The 14,179-nt window shown below is 50.6% G+C and overlaps 1 protein-coding gene across 5 annotated transcripts in view; it reads right to left on the bottom strand.

Annotated features, from left to right (window-relative positions):
- Positions 1-2,868: 2,868 nt before the first annotated feature.
- The window catches only part of Tcf7 (transcription factor 7), a 29,807-nt gene continuing 18,496 nt past the window's right edge, over positions 2,869-14,179 (bottom strand). Inside the window, exons 4-12 of one of the 5 annotated variants that reach the window (XM_037200655.1) lie at positions 12,470-12,581; positions 11,404-11,494; positions 9,570-9,662; positions 8,358-8,477; positions 7,384-7,546; positions 7,166-7,273; positions 6,635-6,683; positions 4,317-4,337; positions 2,869-4,191 (exon numbers count right to left, since the gene is read on the bottom strand). In XM_037200655.1, the coding sequence (XP_037056550.1) occupies positions 4,040-4,191; positions 4,317-4,337; positions 6,635-6,683; positions 7,166-7,273; positions 7,384-7,546; positions 8,358-8,477; positions 9,570-9,662; positions 11,404-11,494; positions 12,470-12,581 (909 nt within the window). In that variant the 3' untranslated portion in view covers positions 2,869-4,039. Of the gene's footprint in view, positions 4,361-6,634; positions 6,684-7,165; positions 7,274-7,383; positions 7,547-8,357; positions 8,478-9,569; positions 9,663-11,403; positions 11,495-12,469; positions 12,582-14,179 lie in introns of all 5 variants that reach the window. The other 4 variants (XM_037200656.1, XM_028857232.2, XM_028857233.2 and 1 more) reach the window with 4 other exon arrangements.

Raw genomic sequence — 14,179 nt, forward strand, 5'->3', positions numbered from 1 at the left:
TGGAGGCCACTGATGGCAAGGCTTACCTTAATTTCGCAGCACTGTTCATGCATTCAGGATCAGAAGTGAGAAACCCCATGAAGCAGATGAGTTTGGCACAGAATGACAATGAGGGGAAACTGATCATAGCCTTGGTATTTGAACCCAGGGTTTTGTAAATGTCAAACACTCTACCAACAGAACTACATCCCCAGAACGAAGAACATCAAGGTTCTTGATCAACCTTCAGGCTTAGTTAGGAAACTGCCTTTTGTCACCAAAGAGGAAAGTGTTTGGCAGATTGGTGATTGCCAGCTAGGACTGAAGAATGTTATGTCTGCACCCATCTGAAGTACACAGCTGCCACCTACAGTGCAGTGCTCTTTAATGCTGCACACTCCGTGACAGTTGTTGGTCTGTCAGCCTTTAGTTTGTTACCTATAACTGTGTGTGTGCAAACACGGACATTAAGGAGCTCATATGAAGGTCGGAGGACAGCTTGGGAGAATCACTTCTGACCAAATCAAGCTCAAGTCATCACTTTTTTTAAGATTTATTTATTTATTACGTATACAGTGTTCTGCCTGCACATATGCTTATAGGCCAGAAGAGGACACCAGATCTCATTACAGATGGCTGTGAGCCACCATGTGGTTGCTGGGAATTGAACTCAGGACCAGTGCTCTTAATCTCTGAGCTATCTCTCCAGCCCTCAAGTCATCACTCTTGGCAACATTCTTTACTCGCTGGTATTACAAACTTGTTAAATTCTGAGAGTCTGAAGAGCTTCCCCTCATTTTGTCTGCACCTCCCTCATGTAGCCAAGGCTAGCTTCCAACTCAGTGTGTATCATCATTTTCTTCTGTGTTTACCTCCCAAGTACTGGGATTACAGGACCAGAATCCCTGGGGAACTTTAGGAAAGCTCTGAAGAGACTCAAAACTTAACATAGCCTTCCTAACTACGGAGAAAAGTCTGCTCAGCTTTATGTAGTTAATTTGGCATCTTAGATTCTTCTTTGACACATTGGACTGGCAAGTAGGATTTGATATAGCTTTGCAATTCTTGCCCCTTCTATCCATTTTCCTAGGAACAGATAACAGGAAAGAACAGAATGTAAGGAGCCATCCCATTTCTATTTTATTTAGGCCAGGCCTTCCTATCACTGCTCATTGTTTCCTGGACAGAGATAGGGAGGACTTCAGAGCCAAAAGGAAATTTTGATATAGGTGTAGCTCAGAAGAGTCCAGTCACTGAGCTTGGAGAAGAGGTAGACTACTGCCTTCAAACTGGGAGACACTTGCAGGCCCTGATAGTATGCTGGGCTCCACTCTCAATGTATCCATTCAGCCTAGGAAGCAGCTGCAGCAGAGGAGAGCAGTTAAGAATGTACTGCAGGCAAGTCTTAAGTATGCCAGCTGTCATGGATCAGAAAGACTGGGGGTATCCTGTTTTCTAATGTCTCTGAAAGTTGGGTTGGTTCTTGGCTGGCTGTGTGAAGAGATTGGTATAATATTTGAAGTTGAATTAGGTTTGCATTCTCAAGTCCTTTAAAACCTCCTTAGGTCTTAGGAATGTAGTGTTGTGTTGTGATTTGGGAGGATTCACATTTTGTTTTTGGAATCTGTTTTCTAAAGAGTTATTCTGATCCTAACAAAGTTGCCAATGTATCCTCCCCACCACACACACCAGCCCTGCACCCTACAAAGAGTGTATTGTTCATGTACCCAGTGTACTCAAAAAAAAAAAAAAAAAAAAACACAGACAAACCCGACATGCACCTGGTAAGAATGTAGTTTTTTTTTTCTTTTTTTTTTTCCTTAAACTAAGCCCACAGCCACAGCACAGTTCTTTAAAATGAGACAGGTGTTACTTTAGCATCTTCCCAAAAAGAGGAAAAAGTCCAGGATTGCAAGTTCCAGTGGTCTACATAAAAACTTTGGGATGTAGATCCAAAGAAGTTAGTAACATAGTGTACTTTAACATGGTGAGACCTGCATGTAAAAAAGTAGTCATCATTCAGACTTCATAGGTCTTATATGAAACTGGGAGAAAGTGCCTTAACAGGCAGTCCTTGGAAGAATATAGGGCTGTTAAGTCTTTATGTAGGGAGCTAGAGAGATGGCTCAGCAGTTAAGAGCACTGGCTGCTCTTCCAGAGGTCCTGAGTTCAATTCCTAGCAACCACATGGTGGCTCACAACCATCTAAATAAATCTTGAAAAAAAAAAAGAGTTGTGTAGGGCTTTTGTGATACCAAATTTTAAGACTGAATTGCTTATTTTCCTTGAAATAAGCATGGATTCTCTTTTCTCTCTGCCCTTAGAGGAAAGCAGATCCTGAATACATTTCAGGTTGGATTGTCCAGTGTCTGGGATGGCAACTGCCAACTCACTGGTGCACAAGGGTGCTGGGGAGTAGGCTGGCCTGCCTTGCTTGAGTGTCAAGGAGTAAGAGTAGAGCTTGGAAAGTGAGCTCAGACGTGGTCAGGCCCAGGCCCCTGGAGGAGGTGCTGAGAGTGAGTTTTGGTTTTTGCAGCTTGGCAGTCTTGGGATCTTTATACACACTAGGGAATATCACTCCACATTTTGTGACAGCTAAGAAGGAAAGGAACATTAGGTGGACACTGTTAATTGAAACAGCTTACTACTCACATCTGTGAAAAACAAACCCAGTAAAAAGTATCTTTATTCTCATTTAAAAAAGTTTTTCTATGATAATGCATTAATACAAAAATATTTTGGATACTACATCAGTTTTTTCCCCCTCCTTTTTGAGACAAGGTCTCTATACAACCCTGGCTGTCCTGGAACTCAAGAGAGATCTACCTGCCTTTACCACCCAAATCCTGGGATTATAGGTGTGTACCACCACACTCTGCCAGTCTTTTCAACACTTGTAACACTACACTAGAAACATGATCTTTGGATTGAGAAACCAGTGGCTAAAAGTAGGAACTAAAGGCTTTTTTTTAAAAAAGGTGTGTAGAATACATGAATAACCCCTTTTCTTTGGATTCAAGCTATATACAGTGAATGAAAAAAAAAAAAAAACAGTTAAAACAAACAAAACTTGTTTTTCAAGGCTCAAGGTTAAGTTTGGCTCAAAAAGGATTTCTAGAATGTGGCAAAGAACCATGTCCACTAAAGAGGTCTTATGGGCTCCTTGCTTTGGTTGTAACAGATCTCTTCCTGCAGCCCCATAAAGTGAAGCTGGCTGGCCAGTTCTAAATGCCGAGATGGGCTCTGGCTGTTGGGGATTTGGGATTTGCCCACGAGCTGTGACTCAGCTGACATAGATGAGCTGGAGATGGAACTGGGAAGGGTGCACACTGTGTTTAGGCCAACTTCAATTGATTGACTGTAGTTTCTAGGGCTGGTGAGTTTCTCAGGAAAGAGGTCCCAGTCATTCTAATTAAAGCTGGGTACTGTCCACCAGTGGGGAGGGTTGGTGCCTAGGGTGAAAGGCCTTAAACTTCACCTATCCCATTTCCTCTTGCAAGCTCCTGAGAACACATAAGAAGCTTCCTCTGGCCCAGCTTAGGAACAGCAGCTGTTACTTGTAAACAGAGCTTCTCAGCTCCTTAAGAGAGAAGCGTTATTATTTAGACTTGTGTGGCTGGTTACCAACCACGAAGTCATCTTGTGTGGTAAACCAGGTATTCTTGGTCCAAGAAGTACTGGCATGGGGAAAGTGTGGCAGAGGGCAAGAGAAGCATCTGGGGAGAAGGCAGCTGGACTCAGTCAGTCCAGCTCATCTGACCTGCAGCAAAAGAAAAAAGAAAAAACAAAACCAAAACCAAAACCAGTAGGGGCATCGAGCTAGCAAGACATGATAAAAAGGTGTGGCTGCCACAGGCACCAGGCTGCCCTTTGGAGACAGCTCCACAGATCTTATCCCTACCCACTGAATTGATGGCCTCCAGTTCAGGGAGTAGTTAAGCAGCCTTTGAAATCTTCAGCACCTTAGAGAAGACCCCTAGCTGGTTCCGAGTGATCTGGTCTTGCTGCCTCCTCTTGAGTTAGGGGTGGCCCCTGGAGCAAGCCAGGTGTCCTGTGCATGCTAGGCTGCCTGTCTCTGAGGTTCCTGTTGTTGTACCTGGGTACTCTGCAGGGTGCTGTGCAGGGTCTTTGGGGACTCAGAGGCTGGAAGAGTGAGAGTTGCAGAGCGCCCTGAGAATGTTGGCGCTGGCTCCGCTGGGCTAGCAAGCAGTTCTGTGGGGAAGTGGGGCAGCAGAAGATACGAGGGTGAGTCCTGGGGAGCTGGGGACCGGGGGCAGCCTAGAGCACTGTCATCGGAAGGAACGGGGCTGGGGCAGCGGCCTTCTCCGGGTAAGTACCGAATGCATTTCTTTTTCCTCCTAGGAATAGTGAAGAGAGTTATCTGTAAACAGAGGGTGAATCCACAGTCACACACCACAACCAGAAAACGGCTGTCCTTGAACTGGCCTGGCTAACCACTTTGTCCTCTCTGTCTGTGGACTGGAAACTATGCCCATCCTTCAACCCCACCACTTGGCCCAGACCTAGGATGGGTGCAATTACACAGAACAGCCACAAGATGGCAAGAGGAACCTTTTATGGGTAGGCCTGTGGGCTTCCTTCTATTTTCCAGGGGAACTATCTCTTAGTCTGGATCCTTGAGCTACTGCTCCATGTATACTTGCAGAGATTAGATCGGCATTAGGTCAAGGGACCATGATGCTTGTGGATAATCTTGGTTCTCACAACCAGGCTAGTGGAAGAAGAGCATGGTGACTGTTGCCTACTAATAACTAGCACTCTGGGCATCCTTGTTTAGGACAGGGTCTCCTAATGCAGTGCTGCCTGGCCTGCCTCAGCCCTCTGAATGCTGGGGCTACAGGTGTACACCTGTCCCCAGCCATAGTTTGTCTTGAGCAGCACAAATGGATGGGATAGAACCTCTTCTAGGAACGGAACCTCCATTTCCTATTGTGAGCACACCACACACACACACACACACTTCTTTCCTCTTTTCTCTGAATGCTTCTCTCCTCCAGCCTCTGTAACCTTTCTTGGTGTTAACAGGTACAAGATGGCAAGCCACACACAGCTTCCTGGTGATCAGACTATTTCTAGAAGTCTCTGATATCATTTTGCCTTTCTTAAGCAGGAATTTAATTTTAAGGAAAAGGGGGAGTTTGTGGACCTTAATCACTCTGAGGCTAGGAGTAGAGGCTCAGGCCACCTAAGTGTGACAGATTGGTTTCCTGAGGACCTGGTAAATCTGGCTGGTACCAAAGCCACCCACTTGTGTATGCCTTTCTTTCCTTCTAGAACAGTCTTTCCCTCTCTACTTGTCCCATCTAGACTAGTCATCTCCACAGTCTGTATTCAGTGTTCACACATACTCTTAGGAGGCATGGGTCCTTTTCTACAGGGCTTGCTAGGGGACTGAGGGCCAAAAGAGAGGCTGCAGACCTGGCGGAACATGTGCGATAAGGGAAGCAGCTTGAAGCACAGGGGGAATGACGGTGGGGACAACCCACCTGCACGGACCACACCAATCCGTCTGCTGGTTGAGGCCAAAGCGAGCACGACATTTCTTAGGCGAGCCAGGGTCTGCTCACAGCCATGCCAGAGGGGCAGAACAGGGCAGAGGGCGAGCAGGCAGGCAGCAGGGCAGAACAGGGCCCAGAAAGAAGAGGTAACATCAGTGTTAGCCAGTTACAGACACCCCAGAGCCCCCACAGGCAGAATGGACCTCTCCATGGCATAGCGGGCCCCAGGGGAAGCCTTAGGACCCAGAGCAAGCTATGAGAAAAGGCAGTCACCCAGTTGGGCAAGAGTCAGTGGGAAGAATGATGGAGTGTGGAGAAAGTCCTCATGCTACCCTCCCTTGGCTGGTCATCCTGGCATGGAGGTTCCAGAACTGCACAGGGATCTTTTAGGGCTTCTGCATTTTCTATCCTGGGCTGACTGTTCCCTTCCCCTAACTACTGCATGTTTTAATGTGGTTTCTCCTCATTCTTGTCAATGCCCCATCTCCCTCTGGCCCACATTCCTAAAAAGACTAAATGTACAGCATAACTATACCTCATGTTCTACACTTAGGAGATGGAAAGAAGGACCTGCTCCTATCCTGAGAGAAGGGGCTAGGGGACTTCTTCCTGTCCTGTCCCAGACCTCGGCTCCAGCTTTCCTGTTTGGGGCAACACTGAGAATGTCATGGATTTTCATCTAAGTCAGAGCTGGAGACAAGAAGGAGGCATGCAGCAGGACGGGGGCTCTGTAGCACTCTACACTGCCAGGAGAAACGGGAACCAGTGGCGGAGAAATCACCAGGCACCTGTCAGCAGGCTGTTGACTACTTTTGGGTCCTGGCTGACGCTTCTGCTTTAGACTTGGAACCATGTAACCAGTTCATTAGCTTCTCTGGGGAACCTAGCCGAGAGCAGGGCTGACAAAGGTAGCACAGGGGTCACTAGAGAGCTGACTGCTGCTGGTCTGTCCCTAGACTACAGTTCAACTCTTACTGCATGGAATCAACTCCAGAAATGCAGGTTGTTTCCGGTGGCTCAGGCCCTAAAGGTTCCTGGCTGAGTATTCTGCCCCACCCTTTGGCCCAGAAGAGGGCTGCTCTGGAAATGGGAGCATGGAGAGAGGAACTTCTAGTACTACTGAAGCAAGGCCTCACCTGTGGTCGACTCCTGATGCTTTTCCCTTGACCGTCTCTTCTTCTTTCCCTGCAGGAACAAGAGAGATGGTTGGTTCTAGGAGGCAGACACTGGGGTGTCTGCAGCTCTGCCTTTGAGATTCTAGGTCAATAGGCCTCACCTACTTTGGGGCTCCTCTTTCTTGGCTGTAGTACTTACAAGGCTACTGTAGCTGGGATACATTTAGGAGTCTCTCTCTTTGTCAATCTGATCTCCCCTTGAGTACAGGAAGGATTTGTAGGCCCCTTCTTCATTCCCCCTCTCTCATGCCAAACCAAATACCAGGCAACAGTCCCACAAGTGAATGTATTCTGGAGTGGAGAACTGCCGTTAAGGAAAGGTGCTTAAGCTTTCCTCTTCTGAAACAGTCAGGGGAGGTCTTGGGCTCTCCATGTGTACCTTGCCCATACTGTCAAGACAAAAACTCCCCTTCCCATGTTGCGGAGGTTGTCTTGGGTAAGGTATCTCAAAGGTCCCGCGCCCTTCCCTGTGCTGTATCACCGGCCACTCACGTAGTTGTCCCGCGCTGACCAGCCTGGGTACAGCTGCATGTGCAGCTGCCTCTCCTTGCGGGCCAGTTCATAGTACTTGGCCTGCTCTTCTCGAGACAGTGCATGCCACTGCAACAGGGAAGCGGGGTAGATGGGATGCATCAGGGAGTTAGGAGGCTGTAACCAGGGTGAAAGGGATTGGGGGCAGTCCCTGCCAGCCCACTTGCCCATGGGCTTACCCTGCGACCCAGGATCTGGTTGATGGCAGCACTTTCCTTGAGGGTACACTCTGCAATGACCTTGGCTCTCATCTCCTTCATGTAAAGCATGAAGGCATTGAGGGGTTTTTTGATCGTTGGCTTCTTAGCCTCCTTTTCCGCCTTGGGTTCTGCCTGTGTTTTCCTAGGGTGCACAACCAGATTACATTACTTGGAAAGCACCCCCCGGCCCCCCCGCCCCTGCCCCAGCAGTGATCATTACCTAATGCCACCATTCCTCCCTCCCTCACTTTTTTTTTTTTTTTTTTTTTGAGACAGGGTCTCTGTGTAGCCCTGACCATCCTGGAATTCACTCTGTAGACCAGGCTGGTATCGAACCCAGATCCATCTGCCTCTGCTTCCTGCATGCTGGGATTAAAGGAGTGTGCGGCCCCTGCCCGGCTCCACCACTCTTTGTGTAGTGGTTTGTAAGCAGAATCTCCCAAGTGCCCCACATTAATGAGCAGAGAATGAAGTACTGTTCCTTTCAAGAATACCAGCAAGTGGGAAAGCACAGAGAGACTCATCCCCTTCCCTTCCTTCCTTCCTTCCTTCCTTCCTCCCTTCCTTCCTTCCTTCCTCCCTTCCTCCTCCCTTCCTTCCTTCTTTCTTTATTTCATGTACCTTGCCTGCATGTATGTCAATGTGAGGGTGGAACTGGAGTTGCAGACAGTTGTGAGCTGTCATGTGGTTGCTGGGAATCGAACCTGGGTCCTCAGGAAGAGCAGCCAGTGCTCTCCACCTACTCATGCTTTTGAAGATTACAAAGCACAGCAATGGTCAGTACCAGAGCCACAGGACCCTTGGCAGGGCCCTCCAGGCAGTCCTTTAAGATGCCAGGAAGAGGACCTTGAACCTGGTAGGAGGCATGTATATCCTGGCTGACCAAACCACTCTGCTCACCTGCCTGGCTCACCCCTTCTTGTTCCCTCCTCCCAGCCTGTGTTTTAACTCACAGGCTTCGGTCGTACGGCTGCAGCTCCTGCTTCCCTGAGGAGGGTACAATGGCTGGGTGAGGGATGGCTGCCGGGTGTCCAGGTACACCGGATCCCAGCATCAAGGACGGGTGGGTGAACCTGGAGGGAGGAGGAAAGGCAACTCTAAACCAGAGATCTGGGTAGACTTTGAACACATAGAGCGAGCGGTCCCTGACAGAGGACACAATCGACAGATACCTTATATCCACTGGCCTGGACACGGTACACAAATATGTATGCACGGACATTGCAGAAGACCCACGTGTGTGCTATTCAGGTGGTTTTCAGTCCTGCCCCTCTCCACATGCTCAGTAGCTACCTGTGAGTCTTACTGCTCTCCCACTTCGCTCCTCCAGGCCCCTCTCCACACGAGACTGACTTTTAAAAAGAACGCCGCTAGCCCACTCCAGCTCAAGTTTCCTGATACATAACAGAATAAAACTCAAGCTCCTGCTTGGGGCCTTTAAAACCCTACAAGCACCCACACTGCATCTCTCATCCCATCTTCCTGCTTTCCTGTCACCACTGCCCCACCCCCCAGCCAGCTCCAGCTTCTCTGTCCACTTTCCTGAGGAATTACCTTCCTATAAGCCTCCCTGACCTCATGCTTGGTTGGGGTCTTCTTGGGGCTTGTCTTCAGCCCAGCTGGTCCATTCAGCTGTTGGGGCTGTATCTTTACCTCCTGCCGTGGGCTGCTGAATGCCTTGCCCATGGCATGCCCGGCACGAGGTGTGCCACTAGGATGAGCTAAATGAAAGGGGGCACACACCCACTCCCTCACACCTCTTTCCTGCTGTTGTGTGGAGACTCCTGCCCTGTGCTGCTTGCAGGTCTAAGAGCCCTGAGCAGGCAGGCTCTCGAGTCCAGAGGCTAGGGACACTACCTCCAAGGTACTGCCCTGGCTTGGGCAGAGCTCGGAGGATGCCCCAGCAGGGGTGAGCAATAGAGCTGCTGTTAACCACATGCGCATTGCTGTCCTGGCTGCTCTGGAGTGCTCTGTCCAGGGTGGTGGGCTGAGGCTCCTACTGCTAGTGGTATCTTCAGGTACAGAGCAGCATGGGACTCCAAGGCTACAGACAGACAGACAAACAACTAACACAGGGTAAGCACTGGCTTGAACATAGCCCTGTGTGGGCACTGAAGCCTGGGCAACAGGAAGCAGGAGCCTGGCTGCAGGGATAGGGGACTCACCTGGGATAGGGGGCGCCAGGGGCTGCAGTGGGGGCAGGGAAGTGCTGTCTATATCCGCAGGAAGGGGACAGGGGGTAGAGAGGAGGGCTGGGCCTGTGGTTGGGAGAGACAGCTGTTAGCCGTCTGACTGCTAGCCAGACATGGGGAAGGACTTCCGTACCTTGTGTGGTGGGACTCATACAGTGCTGCATGCACCTGTCAGCTGTCACCAATGTTTAAAGGTTAGAAATGGCAGCCTCCTCCCAGAACCTGGCATCTATAGCCCCTCTTCTGTCCCAATCTGCCTGCTTCAGCTCTTCATGTTTATGTTTTTAATGTGTGTGAGTGTTTTGCCTGCATGTATGTCTGTGCACCATATGCATGCCTGGTGCTCTAGGAGGGTCCGAAGATGGGATTGGGTCCCCTGGATCTACCATATGGGTGCCAGGAACCAGATTGGGTCCTCTGAAAGAATAGCCAGTGCTCTTAACTGCTTAGCCGTCTCTTCAGCCCTGCTTCCACTCAAAAGCCCAGGGTCCCAAGGTGAATGAGGTGTCTCTCTGGGCTCCTTTAGTCCCAAAAGTCAAGACAGTGTGACCAGTGGCCCGGAACTGGTGGCTTCTTGCCTAGCTGTCCACTAGACAGACTTTGTTCTGAAAGGGCAGGGGCCTAAGGTCACAGTCAGCTCCACCGGTGTTTCTCTGGCACTCAGCTCCCTTCCCAGCACACGGATGACTCAGTGCCGAGATGAAAATGACCCATGGCTCACCCAGCAGCAGCTAAAAACACAGGGCTTCCCTTCCCTGGGCCTATACCCTTCTCTGGAGGTTCAGTTGATGAATATACTCTTAAGGCTCAGATCTCCTGGTCTTTGGAGCTTCAGGCCTAAGGGACTTATTAGGAGGCTGTCAGAGCACTGGCCTGCACCATCCGGCCGAGCACTGAGCCCCACCTTGGTCCTGGGGGAATCACGGGGTAGAATGGAACTCTATCCAACAATCTGGAAATGGAGGAGTGTGCTGATCATGGATAATGGGCGAGTGGAACAGGACCGGTAGGCCCAGGTGGAAGGTCTGGCCTTCACTGCCTTCTTGGGGAGACAGCCTTTCCTGCTACTGGTTAGAGCCCTGTCCAGGTCTCACTGATTAATGAGTAAAAGGTCGGCCAAGTGGCCTATCGAGACCCAATTCCAGCTTTGGACAGACTCTGGTCCAGTCAGGCCTGGTCCAGCCTTAACAGACCCTCCCAGTCAGGAGGGCAGGAGTGTGGCTCAAACAAACACCAGAGGCCAGGAAGACCAAAATGTTCCTCATAGTGCTCTGTCAAAGATGGGTCGGACCAGCAGCAGACACTGAGGCCACCAGGAAACTACCTGTCTGCTTACCAGGCTGCTCAGAGGCAGAAGCTTCTCCTGGTGGGGGTTTATACGCCTTTTGCACATGTTCAACTTTTTTTTTTTTTTTTTTTTTTTTTTTCGAGACAGGGTTTCTCTGTGCTTTGCGCTTTCTGAATCGTTGTAGCCGGCTGGCTTGAATCACAGATCGCTGCTCTGCTCCGAGTGCTGGGATTAAAGGCGTGCGCCACCACCGCCCGGCTTCTGTTCAACTTTTCTTTCTTACCTTTTGGAGAATTTAGTGGGGAGGGCTGAGACCAGCAGCCAGCTTTCCTACCTCCATAGAGGAAGTACGCCAAGCTACCTGCGGGATGCTCACAGTCTCAAGAATTGCTAGCTCAGAGCCCGGGTAGGCTAAAGCTGCTGGCTACAGAGCTAGCAGCTTGGGTCTCAACAAGATGGGTAAAGGAGAAGCATGGGAGGGCAGTCACAGTGCCCCTTTTTCTCTGGGCCCACACTTACCAGCTCACAGTGTGGGGGAGCTGTCCCATGCTGCCTGAGGTCAGAGAGTAAAATCCAGAGAGATCAGGGGTCTGCAGCGGCCTGTGAACTCCTGTAGTGGAAAGGGGCCAAGTGAGTAGGCCACCCTCACCTGGGAGGTTGGGACATTCAGCAGTTACTATACCTTGGAGCCTCCTACAGGGGCCTCTAAGATCCCGCTTCCTTTTGCCAGGGGTCCACGTATCAGCTGGTTTGTTTAGAACTGTCCTAGGGTAATAACAGTGGCCTTCTGACAGAGCAAAAGGGACCAAGGACAGAGGTGCTGAGGGACTTGCCTGAGAACACTGGCTGGACAGAGGCAAAGCTTGGAGTCACTCGGGAATGAGGTCAGACCTCACCAGTTCCTGGGGCACTGCTGCTCTGTCTTGCTTAGGACTCGGCCTGGCTCTTGGGGGAGAAGGCAGCCCCCTAGTCTAAAGGAACCTGGCCTGAAGAGCCAGGGCTCCACCCAGCCCCAGGTTGAGTCAGCAGGTTTCCCACAGCTGACAATGGTGGATTTCAGAATGACTTTGGCTGAGGCTGAGGTGAGTCAGCCGTCACAACCACCACTTTCCATTTTCTCACCGGGGTTGGAGAAAGGCCATGAGTTTACAGCCGCAGCACTGCACAGATGCCGCTCTCGCCCTGGCATGGGGGTCCGAAACCCGTTCTGATCTGGTCCCCCTCCCCATGCTCTGTGCACGGTGCTCTCAGACTCTCAGTCCGTTTCTGTTTTGTTTTGTTCTTTAAACGCCCCCCCCTCTGAGGCAGGATCTTGTTCTTGTAGCCCAGGCTTGTCTGGAACTCACTGTGTAGCCCAGGCTGGCCTCAAACTTTCAATCCCCTGCCTGTGCCTTCCAAACTAGTTGCATTATAGGTGTGGTATGTACCACCATACCTGGTTCCTTTCTGACATTTTCTTTGGGCCCTGGGTTTGCAAAATCCCAGCTTCTATGGTTATAAAATGTTACCCAGCCTATGTGGCCTCAGAAGGAACTTGGGCCACAAGTTCCTACTTCAGTGGGCTTCTTCCATCCCCATCCCATACCTTGCTTCTGGCTGATGTCCGCAGGTGCAGGGGTCGGGTGTGGACTGCTGAAATGTTCGTAGAGTGGAGAAAGTTGGGGGACGCCATGTGGGGGCTGGCCAGCCTTGTTATGCTGAAAAACAACCAGGAGGCTGGTAAACATGGAGTGTTCTGGGACAGAGGGACACAGGGGATTGCGTTCTGTGGTCAGCCTGGCAGTCAAAATCACAAGCTGATGGGAAGAGGGCATCTACACGCCTTGCGTCCTTGTGACAGTTTTCCTGCGTCCCAACCCTGCAGGACGGCCTGTGCCGTCCCACCTGCTAGTGGGCAGCCTCTTCTGGGACACTCAAGTGTTTCTCCTCTCGGAAGTCCTTCCTGGCCTCCTGGTCCCGGAGACCCCCAATGGCTGTCTGCAGCCTTTGCCTCCTGCAGTGCCCAGACTGTCCCACCTCAGTTCTAACCGTGTGTTGGTTGGCACAGGGCAGGGACCTCCTTTAGCCCTAACTTTGGTGAGGTCAGGTGGTACCTGGCTCCCCCAAGGGACAGCCTGTCCGCACACAGCTCTTGTGTTTCCTCAGCTGCAGGGCTCTTCACAGTCAAATAGTCTGTCAAGAGATGACTCAGCAGGCTGAGAGAGCACGGGCCCAGCCACAGGGAGTCGCTGCCAGGCCTGGTGTCTTCAGAGCTCTTGCAGGGCAGAGTCCTGGGGGCACCTACAGCTGAGGTTCAGCTCCCACCCCGACAAACCTGTCTGTGGGAATGTTCCTGGCTGAAAGCACACAGGAGTAACTACTCACTATGGCACCAAAGGGAGAAACGAGACATCTTGGAGCAAGACAATGGAGAGAACGCCTGGGAAAAGCAGGTAAAGGCCGGTGTGGGTATTTCGGCAGAACCACCCTCAGATCTTGTGTGTCTTCTCCTGGAAGTGAATGAGGCCTAGCACAGTCCCTTGCTTGGTACTTGGCATTGCAGCTCTGGGGTGAACCCAGAGGGAAAGCTGGGCATGAGGCCTCGAATTGGGCACAGCTCCAGGAGATCTCTACAGAAGTCCTGGTCTGCCATCTTTCTCTGCATCCTGCCTTTAGCTTGTAATATACACCTTTCCCAAGTCTTGGGCTACCCAGGCTTCCCTCTGTTTTAGACAAACAAGAGTTGATGTCTGAAGCGAAGCATGTTGGTGCTCCCCTATAGTCCCAGAACTCAGGAGGCAGAGGCAAGTGGATGAGTTCAGGGCCGGCCTGGTGTGAATAGTTTCAAGCCAGCCACAGCCAGAGCTACATACTGTGTCCGTTAAGGGAGGTGAGGAGTGAACTGGGATAGCTATGGGATGTGTGGACACATGTTAGGCACTGTGTAGACATTTCTAAGTACCTCAGCTCTAGTCCTAAAATGTCCCCAAACTCCATACTTATGCAAGTACTCTGTTACTGAGCTACATCCTCAGCCCTCAAAGAAGAACCTTTGACTCTGCCTGTATGCTATGGACTAGAAGTTCCATCCTTCCATTAACTGAGGACTGCTCAGAACAGACAACCTTGTCATTCTTGACACTGACCCCTGTGTCCAATTTCTCAGCAGAGTCTACTGTTCTACCTTCAAAATCTAGACCCTAACCACTTCCTGCCTCCTTCTCAACCAGTCTAAGCCATCACTTCTCACCTGGACCAGTGATCCTCTCTGCCCCTTAGCCAGGCTCCAGTACACAGAGCATGTCACTCTACCTGA

Source organism: Peromyscus leucopus, chromosome 8b (genome assembly GCF_004664715.2).
Source record: "Peromyscus leucopus breed LL Stock chromosome 8b, UCI_PerLeu_2.1, whole genome shotgun sequence".
Classification (NCBI taxonomy): domain Eukaryota; kingdom Metazoa; phylum Chordata; class Mammalia; order Rodentia; family Cricetidae; genus Peromyscus; species Peromyscus leucopus.